Source organism: Rattus norvegicus, chromosome 14 (assembly GCF_036323735.1).
Source record: "Rattus norvegicus strain BN/NHsdMcwi chromosome 14, GRCr8, whole genome shotgun sequence".
Classification (NCBI taxonomy): domain Eukaryota; kingdom Metazoa; phylum Chordata; class Mammalia; order Rodentia; family Muridae; genus Rattus; species Rattus norvegicus.
The window spans coordinates 3,001,449-3,020,141 of NC_086032.1; the positions used below are offsets into that span (position 1 = coordinate 3,001,449).

General features: G+C 40.5%; 1 protein-coding gene across 5 annotated transcripts in view; it reads left to right on the forward strand.

Annotated features, from left to right (window-relative positions):
* The first annotated feature begins 654 nt into the window (after positions 1-654).
* The window catches only part of Hfm1 (helicase for meiosis 1), a 106,465-nt gene continuing 88,426 nt past the window's right edge, over positions 655-18,693 (forward strand). For 3 of the 5 annotated variants that reach the window (XM_017599385.3, XM_063273649.1, XM_008769948.4), the window contains exons 1-6: positions 655-1,206; positions 3,669-3,766; positions 7,796-7,908; positions 8,661-8,964; positions 14,813-15,075; positions 15,328-15,375. In XM_017599385.3, coding sequence (XP_017454874.1) covers positions 3,696-3,766; positions 7,796-7,908; positions 8,661-8,964; positions 14,813-15,075; positions 15,328-15,375 — 799 coding nt within the window. In that variant the 5' untranslated portion in view covers positions 655-1,206; positions 3,669-3,695. The remainder of the gene's footprint in view (positions 1,207-3,668; positions 3,767-7,795; positions 7,909-8,660; positions 8,965-14,812; positions 15,076-15,327; positions 15,376-18,693) is intronic. The other 2 variants (XM_063273650.1, NM_001412564.1) reach the window with 2 other exon arrangements.

Sequence of the window (18,693 nt, forward strand, 5' to 3'; positions counted from 1 at the left end):
GGTCTGCTTAAGGGAAATAGAGTGTAGGAAGAAGAGCTGGGGGCCAGGCACGGGCACGCTCTGGAAATACCGTGATATTCGATATCAAGTATTTATAGCAGATGTATTTCCTGACCTGGATAAAATGCTTAAACTCAGTCGTGTCGCTTACCAGTGACCTAATGGGTGCCATTTTAAGTAAGACAATGAGTAAATGGAGGTAATAAGAAAATGGAGGGCCCCAGGGCTGCAGCCTAGCTAATTCCGGGCGGTAGAGGAGCTCCCGGGTACCCCTGACCCCCAAGGGTAAGATATTTATTTAATGATTAGCGAGGCGCTGTTCAAAACCAACCACACATCTTTGAAGGAAACTGTTGGCAGGGAAGGGGACTGGGGGCTGCTGATCCATTCCTAGGCGTTTGACTAAGTCAGGCTTGGGGGGCGTTCGAAGGGCCGGGGAATCGGCGCTCGACTCAGCGACCCGGGCCAGGTGGCTGCGGCCTGGGCCAGACGCACGCCCCTCGCGTGGGCGCGTCGGGGGCTCGGTGGGCATTGGCGGGGCCGGGAGGAGGAGGGCGCGTGCGCGAAGGGAGGTGTGAGGTGGGGGGAGTGGCGCGCGTGAGGTGAGGGAGGCGTGAGGTGAGTGAGGAGTGGGCACATGGGGGGAGCGTGAGGGAGGAGCGCCGGGGGAGGGGCGCGGGGGGAGAGGGGCACGTGAGTGGAGGGGGCGCGTCGGGGGAGGGACATGTTGGAGGGAGGGGTCGCGTGGACGGACCACCGGGCGGGGCAGCTGGGCCTCCGGCGCCCCCTGCGGGCGGGCTAGCGGGCGAGCGGCTCCACGCATTCCTGTCAGGTTGCTTGGCCTGAGGCTAGCCGAGCTGGTGCTGGGGGGAGGGGCTGCCGTGGTGAGGGTGTGCGTGCGCGGCGTCTCTGTCCCGGAGCGCGGCCTGTCCGACCCTCACCTCAGGGCGTGCATGCCGTGCGGCCTGTTCTCCAGGCCTCTGTCCTTCCCTCGCGCTCCTTTGGGTGCGTGGTCCCGCAGGGTCTTCACGGAGGAAAGGTTTCTGTCTAGTCAGTTATGCGTGAACGTCTGCGCTTCTGAAATAAGTATTCATTGTTTGTTTGCAACAGGGTCCGGCTCTGTAGACCAGGCTATCCCTGCCTGGCTTCCGTCTTCCACCTCTCAAGTGTAGGGATTACTGTTGGGAGCCACTGGCGTCTGACTAAGTATGTTTTCACATGTAGAAAAATTACAAGGAACCCGCAATCCCATACTTTCATACAACGAGTAAAAATCACAGAGAATGTGGTACTAAATACGGTCAGAATTACAGAAAGGTGTGTTATTACTTCTACAAGCAATAAGCTGTACTCACAAAACAGGTTTCACTGTGGACTCCAAAAAGTACTTGAGGTGATATTCTTTAGTGAATTTTGCACTGTATTTCTGTATTACACAGTGAAACATGTTTTTTGTGGTTGTAGCCCAACCTGACCTCAGCTGAGACTGGCCTTAAATTGATCCTCCTGCTTCCACCATCCCAGGGCAGAACCACGGGACTCTGAAATAAGAACTTTGTGAGAATATCTAAACCTAAAACTTTAAAAATGTATTACCTTACATTAAAATGTAACAAGGTTTATTTTAGGGACTATTTTTTTAAGTGATTTATTTACATCATGAAAGTTCCAAACTCACCATCCTTTAGAATCTTCATGGCATGACTGACTACATGAATCTTCAGCTAGAAAAAAATAAAAATAAAAAATTTAAACTTAACAACCCGGGGAAATCAGTTGACTCAAATTGTCTTAATTTAGAATTATTTTATACCTTGATTGCTAGTGCATTCATGCATAATGAATTTTTATTCATCATCTTCTCTATGCCAGGAACTGTCCCAGGTTATTGAAACACAGTAAGAAGGAAAAAAAATAATTTTTTTTGCTTTCCAGGGAGAAAGATAAACGACTAAACACACAGTAACAATTACAGAGAAGTGTTGTAAAGAATACAAGACTGGGAAATGCACAATTTTAGATAAAGTTTTTCCCCCCATTGGAGTACATCAGAATTAAAATATCTGATAGTTTTATTCCGAACTAAAGTTACACCAACTTTTGTACAAGAAAGAGAAAAAAAATATTCTTGTTACTGTGTGTATAGGTCTTTTTTGTATGGTGTAACATTTAAACTTAATTTTAATTTGTTGTTTCATGCCTTTTTTCTACTTTCCTTTAGAAAGGAGAATTAGATCATACATGTTAGTGTTAAGATCCACTTACATTCTGAGGCAGCAGAGCTATAAAAACATGGTTTGATGACTTTTATTTTATTAATCTTTTGTTGATTAAAATGTTCCCAATCTAGACAGAAAACATTTTGCAACTTCCTGGACAATAAACACAATATTGATTAGCATGTTTCAGATAACTTTTCAAATCCTGAAATTGTTTGAGTAAATAGGTGTAAAGTTCTGCTCGTGTATTCCTGAATGATTCCTGCTTACCTTCTGCTCTGTTTTTCTTGGCTTTTGTTTATCGTGTAGTCAAATTATTTTAGACATTTATAGATTCTTCACTTGCTTTAAATTTTGCTATTTCTTTTTGTTGGTGACTGAGTGGTTAAGAAATTAAGAACAACAACAGTATCAACTAACCAGACCCCCTCAGAGCCCCAGGGACTAAGCCACCAACCAAAGAGCATAGGTGGGCTGATCCACGGCCCCGATACGTACATAGCAGAGGGTTGCCTTGCTTGGCATCAGTGTGAGGGAGGCACTTGGTCCTGGGGAGGCTAGAGGGGTGAGGTGGGAGTGGGTGGGTGGTTGAGGAACACACTCATAGAGGCAAAGGGGAGGAGGGATAAAGAGGTGCTTGTGGATGGGGGATGGGGGAATTAGAAAGGAAGGAAGAAAGAAAAGAAATTGAGACGAGAAAAATAAATAAATATGGGGTGGTAAACCAACTAACTAAAACAATGAAGAACCTGCAATATCCTGGTTCATAAGAAACATTCCAAAGTCCAGACAGGACTTATCCTCCTGTGCAGTTTACCAAGAGGTGCACTTGAAGTATCCTTCCTACCCAGCTCACTCCTGCATGTGGTTTTGGTCTTTATTAGAGAAGTCTCTAACACTGGCGGCACAGTCTACCTTGGTAATGGGCTCTTTGCCATGAGATGGTGCTCTTGTAGTTTTAAAATTTTAAATTTCTGTCCTGGGGACAAATTTCCAGTGTCATCCGTCGTATAAGAAATGGAAGTGATGATTTGTCCATCTGATCTCATTGACCTACAGAACACTCATTATGTTTCAGAATTTAGAAAAATAAGGTAATAGTTGTAATGTATAGTGGGGTTGGATAATTGATGAAAAAGGAGCAAGGTATGCCTTTAACATGGTGACACACACTGAAGGACGTAGTAGAATTTGCTAGGTGTGGAAGGGAAGTACATTCTAAGCATCGGCGCAGTTGTAAGAAGGACACGTGGGAAAACGCATGAATGAACAGAGCATAGTGTGCTCCCTTGTTAAGGCGTTTAGGAATTTACAGAAGACAGTTCAGAGAATTGTTGGTGATTATATTTAAGAAAGCATTCTAGGAAATTAATGATTCTGATAGACTTGTCCAGAAATTGTTTTAGATTCCTATAAATGAACATAAACCACCTGTTTTGTATCTTATAGATTTCAGACAAAGTCTGTTTTTCAGCAATGCTGGAATCAAACGATTGCATTTTATCCATGGATTCTTTGTTTTTCAGTAGCCCAGGTGAAACTGAAAGGTAAGTAAGTGTGCCTTAACGAAAGCTTATCTCATGTATCATTTTCAGTTTTATAATTTTAGGGACTTTCAATTTTTCACTCTGATCACTAAATAAGAAGTGAGCTGATTGATATCTCAGTTTTATGTTTAGAAAACATAGAATTCAGATATAATGGAGTAACTAAAGTTTATAATTTAAAATGTTATAGTTTGAAAACAGATTTCCTACCTGATTTGTCAGATTAAGGCCAAGATAAGTACTAGAAGTAATGATGATAAGTACTAGAAGAAATAGCTCAAGATGAGAAGGGAGACAGAATGGGCCAACAGAGTGCTGGAGGCTGGGTGTGACACACTCAGTGCAGGCAGGAAGCAGAGGTAGGAATAAAGGCTGATGCTAAAGGCCACAGCCGGAAGTGCCAATCAGTCAGACGTTTCTTATTCTCTCTCTCTCCCTCTCCCTCTCCCTCTCCCTCTCCCTCTCCCTCTCCCTCTCCCTCTCCCTCTCCCTCTCCCTCTCCCTCTCCCTCTCCCTCCCTCTCCCTCTCTCTCTCTCTCTCTCTCTCTCTCTCTCTCTGTGTGTGTGTGTGTGTTTGTATTATTCTGTCTTGTTGAAACTTGTTTTTACTTACTCCAATATTAAATATTGTTTGGGTACTGAAAAGGTTAGGAAAAGACTGAAAAGCCCATTTACTTAAACTATTTAAGCTACGGTTGAGATTGAATACACACGTAAGAAAAAGCCACCGGTTAATAATGTGAGTAATTCACTATTCAACCGGGACACCATGAGAGTGAAAGAGTGTATTCAGCGGGGCAAAAGGAGGGAATGGCTGAGGCAAACACTTATATTCATCCTTCTAAGGATACAAAGTCAAAACATGTTCAAGGGAAATGGCGACAGTCGTATATCCATGCAGTGAACTGTCAGACGTGGGTGATCACCTAGGCTTCTCACATTAAGGTAGAGTTTTAGATGCTTTCAGGGAATTCTACTGTTCTCTCAGCAGTAAGAGAGTAAGTGTTGATGCCAGATATTACAGAAAACTGGAAAGGATGGAGATAGGCAGGCGGAGTACTTGTAGGGGACAGTATATAGAGATTTCCTGGACTATTAGATTTATAAAGCAGAAACAGTGAGATATAATCAGAAAAGTTAATTGTGGGTAGAACGTTTTGTATGTTAAATGTTTGAATAAGAATATTGGGTGTGGGGGTTGGGGATTTAGCTCAGTGGTAGAGTGCTTGCCTAGCAAGCACAAGGCCCTGGGTTCGGTCCTCAGCTCCAGAAAAAAAAAAAAAGAATATTGGGTGTGTTTAAATTTAAAAACTAAAGAATTAAATTACGTAGCATTTCTTAAAGCACATATTTAAGTATGTGAAGCATTGTGCTCCGTCCTGCCAATTTCAGCAGAAATGAAGCCTATAGGTGTTTACACTCAAGATTGATTATCAGGTTTATCTATTTCTGTTTCTCTCCTTGTTTTTATCTATTATCTGTCTACATATGCATATCTGTGACAAAAGCCATGAGAAATATTATGGAGTCTGTACAAAGAAAGAAGACAACCTTTGATAACCTGTGAAAATATCTTAGAAAGTGTAGGATTCGTTCTGGGTGATGAATGAATGTAAAGCCTATAGCCTGAAACAGCACCTGGTGTATGGTATCAATAAAGAGTATGAATTGATTGATGAATGAATAGTAAAGCCTCCCTGTGTGGACAGGGAGCGAGGCAGGACAAAGTTCCAAGCAAACCAAAGGAAATATCTTTGAACAGAAAGAGGAGGCACAGAATGTATCCTCTATTTACATCCATCAGTGTTGGAAAACACCTCAGGCAATGATTTGTAAAACTGAGAGAGAGATTTGGCCCGCAGCTGGAAGCTGTGGTCTATTGATCTACTGCTTTAGGACTTTCGGAAAGATAGTATGTCCTGGTGGGATGATAGAGTAAACTTCACCTTGTGACAGAGGAAGAGGCCAGCATCTCAGTATTTCTTCAGATCCACACCTGAGTGAGCTAACTTACACCTGTGGACTCTTACCTATGGAAGTTTCACATTCTCCCACCCAAAACCTTTAACATGTGGGCCTCTGTGCACATTGGACTGATTAGTGTTGTCAACTTGACACAGTTTTGAATAGTCTGAGAATGGATTAGATTGGTCTGTGAGGATGCCTTCACGGAATTTTCATAAGACTTAGTTGAGGTACGAAGACCCACCTTGAATGAGGGCAACATCATGTCTTGGGCTGGGACCTGGACTGACTGAAAAGAGACTTTGATTAGAACAGTAACAGTAGAAATGTAAAGAAGTGATTAAGAATTATTATAAGGAAGGATTGGGAAGACCGATGTGTTTCTGTATGTAGTAAGTGGGAAATAGTGCACTGTTGTTTAGTGATTGAGAACTATTGTAAGGAAGAGTTGGGAAGACCGATGTGTTTCTGTTTATAGTAAGTGGGAAATAGTGCACTGTTGTTTAGGTTTTGCTGATTAGGAGACGGTGCCTCTAGGAAAAAATCGTAAGGGTAATTTAGTTTTGTGAGGAGACTGAGTAGTAGAGCTAGATGTCTGCCTGTAACTCATTAACTTCTTAGATTTTTCTGAAATAGTTCCTGTGTAAAAAGAGTTAACATAGGGGCACTATGCTTACAAAGGTCTACCTGCAGGATTTGGGACCAGAGTCTAAGAACTTAGCCTTCATGAAGTTCTGCACCATTAACTATAATAGTGGCTCACTGTGCATAAAGTGTTTATGCACAGTAATATGACTTAGACTGAAAACCTTCTTCTCTTCTGGAAATCTGGAATTCATGTGTCAGTTAGTGGTACTTATGTGATTAGGCTTCAATCAAAACCCTATGCACTAAATCCCTAATGAACTTTATTCCTTGGTAACACTTCATGTATCTTCTTTCAGGCCATGACTTAGGGAATTCAGTGTGCCTGAGGGACTCTAGTAGGAGAGGACCTTTGGAAACGAGTGTATGGGCTCCTCAGAAGTTGATCCTGTACCTACAAGTAGGACTATGTACTCAATTTTATGACTCATTCCGGCCTCTATTCCTGAGAGCCTTTGATCTCATCCTTACTTTCAAGTGTTCTGCCTATTGTTAGGCAGTTTGTCAGACATAGATAATGTACCATAGCTTCTTATGGGAAATGTGGGCAGAGTAGGGATGTGCTAGGTTATGAGAGGTAGAAAAGTAGCATTGCCACCTCAGAAAGCCTAACCTCCTAAGAAGAAGAGGAGGGAGAGGAGGAGGAGGGAGAGGAGGTGGAGGGAGAGGAGGAGGAAGAAGAGGAGGAAGAGGGAGAGGAGGAGGAGGGAGAGGAGGAGGGAGAGGAGGAGGAGGAGGAGACGGGCAGCGATGGCAGCACCACCAACACTGGGACTGGGCAGTAATGTTTTATGGTGCTCTTTCTTCTCAGTTACATTTCCTGTCACCCTACATCTTTTGTTGTAGTTGTAAAAGAAAGGACACTTTGATTGGAACAAAAAACTTTAATCAGTATCCTTTAACAGGGTCACAGCTAAAGGACATGGAAGGAAAAGGTGTCAACTTGGGGTAACAAATTATTGAAGCTTTTAAGAAATTGCCAGTCAATTCTGTAATTGTCCTGGATTTTCTTTGATTTATGGATAGTTCTAGACCAAAAATATTTCTGTTATAGCATGAATTTTAATAGTTAAAGGAATAATGTGGAACATAATAGTGCTGACATTTACATGTTAATGGTTATAAGTGAGGTATGTCGCAAGTAATCTGTTTTATATAGCATTTTAAATCTCCAGTTTGAGAAGAGGATGAAGAGGAGTTGTAGCCGTCGTTTAGGTAGTATCCCTCCACAGCAGTGTCATCCGTCCTGTGACACATGGGGACACATTGAGAGCACTGACACAGACAAAGCAAAACCACCACAGAAAGTTTTATCTATGGGATGTTTGTAAGAGTTTGTATTTCAGTAGTGTTTAACAAATAAATGGTTTGTGATACCCCTTCCTTATAACGTATACCCACATTTTGTGTTTTATATAGCTTTCCAGTTGAGGAAAAATCACTGGATTGGTTTCTCCCTCCAGCTCCACTGATCTCAGAAATTCCAGATATTCAAGAGTTAGAGGAAGAAATTGAAAATTATAAGCTATTAGGTAAATTGTCGTGTTTCTTGTGAAGCCAAACTCATGCAGTTTATGTCAGCATAAAAAAATCCAACACATTAAACTATTAATTCCTTTTTTAAAAGAGTAAAAGTCAAAGATTTGCACATGCCCATCAAATCTCAATATCTAAAACATTCACCTTCTCTACAAACATGCACATTTACCTAGTGCATAATCACTACCTCATGTGTGCCTGCTCTTTACAAAGGTAAAAGTCTCTAAAGTGTACTTAGTGAGACCACCGAGAGTCAGAGATTATGTATAGTTTGGGATTACGCTAACCACTGTCAGGCTAGTGAGGTAGCAGAGCATGTGCTTAGCATACAGGAGGGCCTGCATCATTCCCCATACTAGAGACATTCTCCCAAGATTCTCCCATGCTTATGCTCACTGTGTGGTTCTTGTAATAGTCAAAACTTTAATATTATGACTTGTACTTTATATATGTTTGCTTATTTTAGTTTCATTACACTTACTTAGTATGCCTGTGTGTGGGGTAGGTACTCTCACTGTGTGTTTGTGGTCAGAGAGTAACTTGTAGGAATCAGTTCTCTTCTTTACCATGTAGTTCCTGGGAATAGAACTCAGGTCTTCAGGCTTGACAACAAATATTTTTACCCACTAAACCATGTCACTGGCCCTCTTTAGAAACTTGTAATTGAAATTTATCATTATTTAGAAAATTTGTTAACATGAAGAATGCATAATAATTAATAATTAGTATATTTCTTTTCCCCTAGGAGAAAGAAAGATGCCCAATATATTAACATCAAACTTGAAGATCATTAATGAAGACACAAATTGTATTTCACCAACACAGAAATTCCATTTTCCCTATAACATACATGAACAGGATTACCTAAATTTAGGAGGATTAAATAACAATGACATGTCACATACAGCTGGCAAGCTAGTGTACGGTTCTTCTCAAAAATATAAAAACCACATGGGGGATGAGAGTCCACCGACAAAGAGTGGTCCTGGTGATGCAAAGCTGCATACTGCTGCTGAGGACAGAGAGGGCACATCAGCACTCAAAACCAGGTAACTGAGAAGTTCAGGTGTACTCGGCCATCCAATCTAACAGCAGGTGTACACTGAAAAGAAAGAACAGGTGGGGGCGGGGACAGTGACAGCGAAGGTTTATGTGGTGCGTCAGACCTGGATTCCACTCACTGGAGCTAGAGGTTCTCGCCCTTCCCCTTCGGGGCTTAAAATTTACTCTGAAGGTATGGACAGTGAATAACTAAAGCTAACTCATTAAATGTTTTGTAATATGACAGTTATTTTAACAACAGTTATTGGTATAGCAAAGATTTTCAAGCTTTTCTTATCAGTAACTTTTAATACTTAAAATTTCTGAGGAATCTCAGTTTTTGTTTAGGTGGGTTATGTCTACTAATACTTAGCCATACTGAAAGTTAAAGCTGAAATCTAAAACAAACAATGCTAAACCCACTTCTAGTTAGCCCTAAGTGTGTGTGTATACATACATATACATATACATATACATACACATACATACATACATACACACATACACACTTATACAGATATACACATATATACTGGTGGTTTGAGACAGGTTTCATTATGCAGACCTAGGTAAAATGGAACTCACTATATAGTCCAGCTTGAGCTCAAAAGTACAGAAATCCTCTGGCCTTCACCTCATTACTGGCCTTAAAGGCATATTCTAACATGTTTGGTTCTAAATGATATATTTTTGGCTACATTCCAAAATGACCCTTTTCATAAATTAGAGGATGAGTAGATTAATAGTAAAGTGACAAACCAGGGCCAGAAACTAAGTATGTATACTGTATATTCTCACATGTGTTAGCTTCCTATTGCTGTTAACATACCTGAGAAAAACAACTTGAAAACAAAGGAAAAAAAACAAAACCCTTACTTTAGCAGGCCAAACCTTTTTTTCGGAGCTGGGGACCGAACCCAGGGCCTTGCACTTCCTAGGTAAGCGCTCTACCACTGAGCTAAACCCCCAACCCCCGGAGGTTACATTTCTGATTGTATTTCTTTTTAAATTTTTTTCTCTTATTTTTTGAGATTATAATAATGTCATTTCCCTTTCCTTCCCTCCCTCTAAATCTTCCCATATACCCTTTTATGGTTTGTATATGCTTGGGCCAGGGAATGGCACAGTTAGGATGTGTGGCCTTGCTGGAGTAGGTGTGTCACTGTGGATGTGGGCTTTAATACCCTAGTCCTAGCTGTCTGGAAGTGAGTATTCTGTTAGGAGCCTGCAGAAGAAGACACAGAACTCTCCGATCCTCCTGCACCATGATGATAATGGGCTGAACCCCTGAACCTGTAAGCCAGCCCCAATTAAATGTTGTCTTTATAAGAGTTGCCTTGGTCATGGTGTCTGTTCACAGCAGTAAAATCCTAACTTGGACACCTCCTTATTCTCTTTTAAAAGCACAGCCTCTATTTTCATTAAGTGTTGTTATATATTCCTCAATACATATGCAACCTGTTGAGTCTGATTATGTACTTGTATGTGTTTTCAGAGCTGACCATTTAGTATTGAATAACCAGTTTGTGTGCTCTTGCCTGGAAAACTGTGTCCCATTCTCAGCACTCCTTAGTTGCCTTAGTTCTTTGTCTAGGATTGAGACCTCTTGGGCTCCTTCACCCCAAATCCCTGCTAGCATGTCTGTTGTCATCCTTGTTTAGCTCATGTTTCTTCAGTCATTGGTCTGACCTTCCCAGGAAACACAGTCTCACAACAAACTCCCTGATCCTTTGTGCTCTCAGTGTTCCTCTCCCCTGCTCCTCAGCTTTCCGTGAGACTCATGATTGGTTGTACTTTTCTGTAATGTCTCAGTCTGTTGCCAAGAGAAGTTTCCTCGATGAGGAGTGAGGACTACACTGATCTGTGGGCATAAGGGTTGACAAATGTTTTAAATGATATCAGGGTTATCAGGGTTAGTTTAGGAAAGTGGCAGTTGTAGGTTCTCCTCTAAGATTCATGACGTCATAGCCCTGGGTTAGGTTTCCTATAACAGCATGTTTTCTCTTCTGGTGAACAACCATCTAGAGATGTGAGACCTGCCAACAAGTGTGAGGCCACTGCTGCACCCCTAGGGTTAGCACGCCATACTGGTCATTGCTGTGGTTCGTAAGTGTCACCGCTGGCCAAGGTCGTTGGTTGCCTCCCTCCTGTGGGAGTTTGCATGGCACCTTCTGGTAACTTGAAAGCTAGTTCTTAGCAAGGGAATCTTCAGGTCAGACCCACCTGTTTTTGTTTACTTTACCTCCCCTAGTTCTTTGTGTAATCATTTTTCTCTGCTATTCATACTGTGGTAGCTTTTATCTTAATACACACAGGACTATTAGCGTTTTTCTATTTCCTAAAAGGATTGGAGTTAAGGAGATTGTTATTTAAGTGATTATTACTGTATTTTCTTACTGAGGTTGTGCTTTGACTCCCTGTGCCGTATTATATATAAACCATTAACTATAAAAAACAAAGAAATAAAAATAAGCCTATCAGAATAATAGCAGATTTCTCAATAGAAGTTTAAGCAAGAGGGCATGAAATGAATCATTTCACTCTCTTTTTTTTTCCTTTTTTTTTTTCTTTTTTCTTTTTTTCGGAGCTGGGGACCAAACCCAGGGCCTTGCGCTTGCTAGGCAAGCGCTCTACCACTGAGCTAAATCCCCATCCCCTTCATTTCACTCTCTTAAAGTTACTGACTGCCAGTACAGATGACTATATCCAGAAAAACTGTCTGTCATAATTGATCAAGACTTTTTACAATGAAAACAAACTAAAAAAAATCCATGCCACTAAGCACTTTGTAAGATACTTAAGGGGATTCTTTAGAAATAAACACATATAAGGTTAAAGAAAGAAAAACCACACAGGAACCGTTGTTAAGTAAATGAGGATTAGACAATCTACAAACACCACAAATCAGCAAAATGAAAGGAATCAATGCTTATCTTTCAATAATGAAATATTAATGGTATTGATTTTCTAATTAAAAGACAAATAGACTAGATCTTTTTTTTTTTTTTTTTTTTTTTTGGTTCTTTTTTTCGGAGCTGGGGACCGAACCCAGGGCCTTGCGCTTCCTAGGTAAGGGCTCTACCACTGAGCTAAATCCCCAGCACCAGACTAGATCTTTAAAAAAGGATTCATTCAGAGATGGGTGTAGTGGCATGTGCCTTTAACCCTTTAACCTCCCTTTGGGAAGCTGAGGCAGGTGGGTTTCTATAAGTTCAAGGCCAGTCTGGTCTGCTAGTGAGTTTCAAAACAGGTGGAGCTACATGGGATGACGCTATCTTGAAAAGCAGACCTCATCATCATAACAGTAATAGTAGTGCTAGTAGTGGTCGTAATATGGAAGGAAAGAAAAGGGAAACAGCATCCATTGGTGCTTTTAAGAAATGCACTATACCATCAAAGACCCGTACAGCTTGGGGAGAAAGGACAGTGAATGGTATTCTAAGCAAATGGAGCTAAAAAGCAAAAAGTCATTGCCATTCTAAAATTAGAACAGATGTCTAGCCCAAATCATAAGAGATAAAAAGGCACTTCTTACCAATTAAGGAAGCAAAATATCAAGAAGATATGATTCTAAGCATAAATATTAAAAATTGAACATTAGTGCACCCAGTTTCATAAAACATTACTGGATACAAAGAAACAGATTAACCCCCCCAAAAATTATAAGTGTGTGATTTCAGTATTTCACTCTCACCAATAAATATGTCCTTCTAACAAAATATGAACAAAGAATTATATGAGTTAAATACCATCCAAGTGTCTGCCATGCAAACACTGCTGAATATACATTGTCAACAGCCAATGGAACAAATGTATAAAAATTTAAATAATTTCTTATATTTTGTCTGACCACAGTAAAATAATTGCAAATCAACAGCAAGAGAAACTAAAGAACACATACAAATGCATGGAGACCGAACAACACATGAGACAGTCCTGAGTCAAATGAAAGCAAAACACTCCTATAGGCAAATGAAAGCCCAGCACACCCAGACTGTGTGACACAGTGACAGTGGCCATGAGACAGCATAGCACACCCAGACTGTGTGACACAGTGACAGTGGCCATGAGAGGGCACAGCACACCCAGACTGTGTGACACAGTGACAGTGGCCATGAGAGGGAGGCTTATAGTTTCAGATGCCTACATAAAACAAAATAAACAAAAACATAGATAGCCTGTAACCTCCGTACTCAGAGGCAAAAGCAAGAAGATCACTAGACTTTCAAGGCCAGGCTGGATTCCCAGGCATGTTCTAGGTTAACCGGGGCTACACAGAGAGATCACTACATCTCAAGATTACCATGAAAACCAGATTTCAAGTAAACAATGATGAACCTTAGGGCCCAGGAAGATTCGATTGACTGGGAATTATTCATATGAATGTAGCTGTGTCATCATCTTCTAGCACAGATGGCATGCTTGATAATACTGTGCTTTACCAGTGATTAGCTTTGCTGGTTAGTAATACCCTTTACAAAAGGTAGCTTCCGTGTCTGGTCATGGCCAGGGATCTGCCCAGAGAAAACACACAGACACACAGACACACAGACAGACACACACAGAGACACATACACACAACTGTTTTAAAGACAAAAATCTGGGTTCATAACCTAAAAACCGAACTAAAGCTGGAAAAGAAATATTACACTGCTGAAGGCAAGATATGAAAATGGTAGGAAAAACTGTCCTTTAGAGTGTCAGTTCTCAACCTGTGGGTTGCAACCCCTTTTTAGGGGTCACCTAAGACTATAGGAAAATACAGATATTTACATCACAATTCACAACAGTAGAACATTATAGTTATGAAGTAGTAACAAAAATAATTTTATAGTTGGGGGTCACCACAGCATGAGGAGCTGTACTTCGGGGTCACAGCATGAGGTAGGTTGAGGGCCCTCCCACCATGCAGTTGTTTAAAGACTTGCCAGGGAATTTGCCTGCTTTCTAACTTCAAACCTTTCCCTCCTCTTTCTAGTTCCTTTCTCACAACTGTGGAGATTACATACATGGCTGACTTTTCTCTCCCTAACTATAGTGAATCACCCTCAGATTGCCTTCTGTGCTCCTTTTGAATTCATCTACAAGGCCAGGACCCTCGAAGGGGACTGCATCCTATAGTGACTTGATTAGAGAAACTACTGTTACGATTTGTTTAGTGCACCCCTACCTCAGCACTTAGCTGACTTTCATTAGTTTAATTATATATCTGCTGCTGTGAATAAATTACTCCAAAGCTTACTGGCTTAAAACAACAATAAACTTTGTTAGTTTTAATGGTTTTTATGTGCTAGGAACAAGTTAATTAGTAGATTGAGCCTGGGTTCTCCCATGAAAAAGCACAATTGAGGTTTCACAAAAGGCCACAATCAAAGTCACGCTGTATATGGTTACCTGATGTTTCCCAATGATTGTTGGTTGACTTTTGTCAACTACTCGTTTTATCTGTCAAGTTGGTGTTGACGGTTGGCAGGAGTCTTCAGGGCCTCTCCACATGGGCCTCTCCAGGGTTTTAAAATGTGTTTCAGTGGTATGCTGACTAGCTCTCTATAGCATAATCTCTCCAAGAATCCTTGTGGGAGTGTCTTCATGAGCTAAGCCTCAGAAGTTACCTACTTATAGTACTACATACTAGAATGTACGTAGTGACACAGGTCAGTTCTGGCTTAGTGACTCAGTTTGTAGATCATAGATGACTGTGACTACCAGGAGACAAGGACCATTGGAGCCAACTTGGAGACGAGTTTTAGGAAAATGATTAAACTATAGTAATGGGCATTTTTAAGAGAATGATTTTACGCTAGTTTTAAAGCAAATGTTAGAAGCAGAAAACATGTGGTGGTTTATTTGTTTCAGATTATCTAGAACATGTGGCAGTGTGCAGGAATGTGACTATGCTAATGGAAATTTAAGCTTGAATTCTCATATTAGCCCAGCGAGACTCACCCAAACAAAAGTAAGCAAAGAGAAACCATGGAACTGTAGCAATAGAAAACAGAAACTGCAGTATTCTACAGACAAATCCAAAGCAAACGATGCTTTTTCTGCTTCTGGAATTGAAAAAGACATATTCGAAGCACCATCGTTTTCTGCTGCATCTCAGCCTCGTGACATTCAAGGTGATTTTTTATTTGCTTGCCTATTCAGTTGCTTTTTATGAAAATACAAACTCATTTGCATTGCTTAGCATAAAGAAGAATACAAAATAAGTAAGTTCTCTTGCCATGTTCAATCTATGCATTTCCTTATATGTTTTCTAATTTTTTGGCTCTATCTAACGTTTTTAACTGAAATGTAATGTAAATGTACAAATTTTATTGGAGCTGTTTTATGGAAATTGATAAAAATCCATATAATTATGTATTTTTTAGGCATAACCTCAAATGGCTTAGGTTCGTTGAAGGCTGTCACAGAAATCCGTATCCTTTATTTTACAATAGCCACTTTACATTTATGAAATCATATATTTAAACTATATTGTTCCATTGTACCCTTGTGTGTTTATTTTGGGTAGCATTGACAAAAAGAGGAAAATAAGTCTTTTGGGTCACGTAAGAGATACACTATGAACATCAGAGCTATTCCAAGTGTGCTCTGCAGGCTGTTCTAGTTTACTAACTGTTTTTAGGTTGTGATAATGTAAACACAGAAATCAGGTTTGTAGCCATGGCAAAACTTTGATGTATCGACTTACACTAAATACAGATCATTTCTTTTGGTAAGGTAAATAGATATAAACCACATAATGCATATAAACCACAAATGCAGCTTGTAGATTTGAGGGCATTTTACTAACTGATATTTTAGATATATTTGAAGTTTATGAAAAGTAAGTTTGTATACTAGGCATTTCTAATGTGACTACTTGAATGTATTCAGGATATTCTTGTAGTAATTAATACTCCTTCTACATCTGCAAAGCAGAAAATGAATTTCAGACAACTGAGTAGTAGTGTCTTAGATATTTTTCCATTGTTGTGATAAAACACCACAACCAAAGCAATTTATAAGAGAAAGCATTTACTTTGGCTTGTGGTTTCAGAGAGCTAAGAGTCCATCATGCAAGGGCAGAGTGACAGGCAGCAGCATGTTTGCTGGAGCAGCTAGCTGAGAGCTCGCATTTGATCTGCACGTAGAAGGCAGAGAGCCTGAGAATAGCAGCAGTCTTTTGAAACTTGAGCCCACCCGCAGTGACGTACTTCCTCCACACCTCCTAGTCCTTCCCAAATGGTTCCATAAACAGGGAACCAATGTAAGGATCCAGTAAAAGCTGGGCTGGATGGTAGCCTGCCGTGGAGCTAGAAAGTGAAGATGGAGTCACCAGAGCAGGGTGACTAGCCACAGTAGCCTAGACAGCGAGCTCCAGTTTTATTTAGCAAGAGAGCCTGCCTCAATATGTGAAGTAGAGAGCTAAGGGAAGACTCGTGAGGCCAACATCTGGAGTGCCGCATACATATGCATACATATGTATTTACACTAATAGAAGAGGAACATAAGAAATAGTTCACTAATAGGCAATTAACTATATCTAATTAGACCTACATGCCCCATCTCTACGGACTAGCTCCTGTAGTACCAGAAAGTACTACACAAGCTTCCGAAGGAGGGAGGCAGGAGACCATTAGCCAGGATGGTAAGGGTGCAGTAGGGGCATGTATACCTTGGAGTCATAACAGCTCCCCAGTTGTACTTAGAACCCACTCATAAGAGGAAAATCATGCTGGCACTGGAAACATAACTAACTGCTCAGTGCTGGTGAAATCATGGATCTTAGAGGAGAACCTACAACTACCACTTTACTAAGCCCACAGAATCCCTGACCACATTCTAAACATTTGTGCTTTCACCTACAGATAAGTGTAGTTTTCACCCTTAACAAGGAAACATCTTTGTAATAGACAGAGTCCATTACAGAAAGCCACAACCAGTCAAAATGCAGATTATTGGAGTTCGATCCCAATGGATACATTATAAAACATTCCCATGCCTAAGGCTCAAAAACACTGAAAGAAGGAGGCATAAAGACTAAGAGCCAGAGAGTCAGGGCGTTTGCCATGAGAGTGCATCTCCTAATAACACTGGAAACTAAAGGATAAAGTTTGAGCAACATGACTACCCAAACGTGAGCTAAACAAGAATGACCTCAGTGAGTATGTCACAGTGATGAGGAGAAGTCCAGGGGGCCTCAGCCCTACAGAAAGAACCACAGGCAACTGAGTAAAGCTGGGAGCAGGAGAGGCGGTCTTCCCTAGGGCGGAGCACTCCAAACACTTGTCCTGTGCCAAACATCAGCCCTTGTATATGAAAACACATGTACAAGTAACATTATATGGACTGAGTAGGTTATATTTTAGAATATAATATGTATACTATATATTATTGTAATAATATACTAATTATATAACAATATATGATATAATGTATATATTATATTCCTAAATATATGCATGCAGGAACAATTAGAGAAAAGGAGGTCATGAATTTGAAGGGGGGCAGGGAGAAGTATATGAAGAGTTGGAGGGAAAAGAAAGAAGGGAGAATTATATCTCAAAAATATAATTAAAAAATATTGTCTGGTTATCTGTATGATGGACTGTTCTTTTGTTGGAAGCATTTTGATAGTTTAATGCTATCCTTTGAAGATTTTTAAAGATTTTTTTCATGTTATAGTAGCATACTTATGTGGTTCTATTGTTTAGATGTCTTTGTTAAGACTGTTGTCTAGAGTTGTTTGCATTGGTTTATTTCTTTAACAATTTAATATATCGCCAAATTCACTGGTCTTCCGTACTTTGTTATTTAAAAGTATGTGTTCAGAGTAAAAGAGAGAACAGTTTATGGATTACTTGGACACATCTATAACCAAGATCTTTTCTGCCAGTGCTCCACTTCCTTAATAAAGACTTCGAGACTTAATTATACATGAATAAATGCCTAGGTTATAAGCTTGGGCCTGTTCCTGACTAGCCTGTAACTTAGTTAACCTGTTTAGTCTATTCTATGTGTGCCACATGGTTGGCTATCTCTCCTCAGTTTCATACATCTGTCTCCTCAGAGTCTGGGCACATCTTTAGCATATTACTACCTCCCATGGTCTGTCTGTCTGTCTGTCTGTCTGTCTGTCTGTCTGTCTCTCTCTCTCTCTCTCTCTCTACTGGAACTCTCACCTTCTATTTCCTGCCTTTTGCTAATAAGCCATCAGTTTTTTATTAACAGGTGATGCTTCTACACAGTGCACAAGAGAGTCTCTCTACATCTTCCCATTTTAGTCCAATAAAAGGCTCTTTCTCTAATATCAATAAACTATATACAATAAGAACAATTATGGAAGCTATCAGGCAAGAATTACATCCACAATGTCCAGTATGTATGTACTTGGCAGCTTTGGAGAAAGTACTCCATGTGGCATGTGGCACACATAGAGTAAACAGGTTACATAAGTCATGAGCTAGTCAGGGAATAAGCCCAAGTTTATGGCCAAGGCATTTATTCATAAATAGTTAAGTCTCGGTAGATTTTTGGGGGGAACCTGGGCAGAGGTAGTAAGGAGTGTGGTCACAAATGGTGCCCACAGTGTTAGGCATGTAATCCAAATTTAGCTAAAAAATCCAAGCTTAGTACAAAAGATTCGGGTATTAGAAAAGCTCTGAGTGAAAGGCATACACAGACACCTCCTGGATCAGACTCCCAGTCAGGCTGGAGACTAAATCCCTTTAAGAGAGAGCTAGTGGGGACCA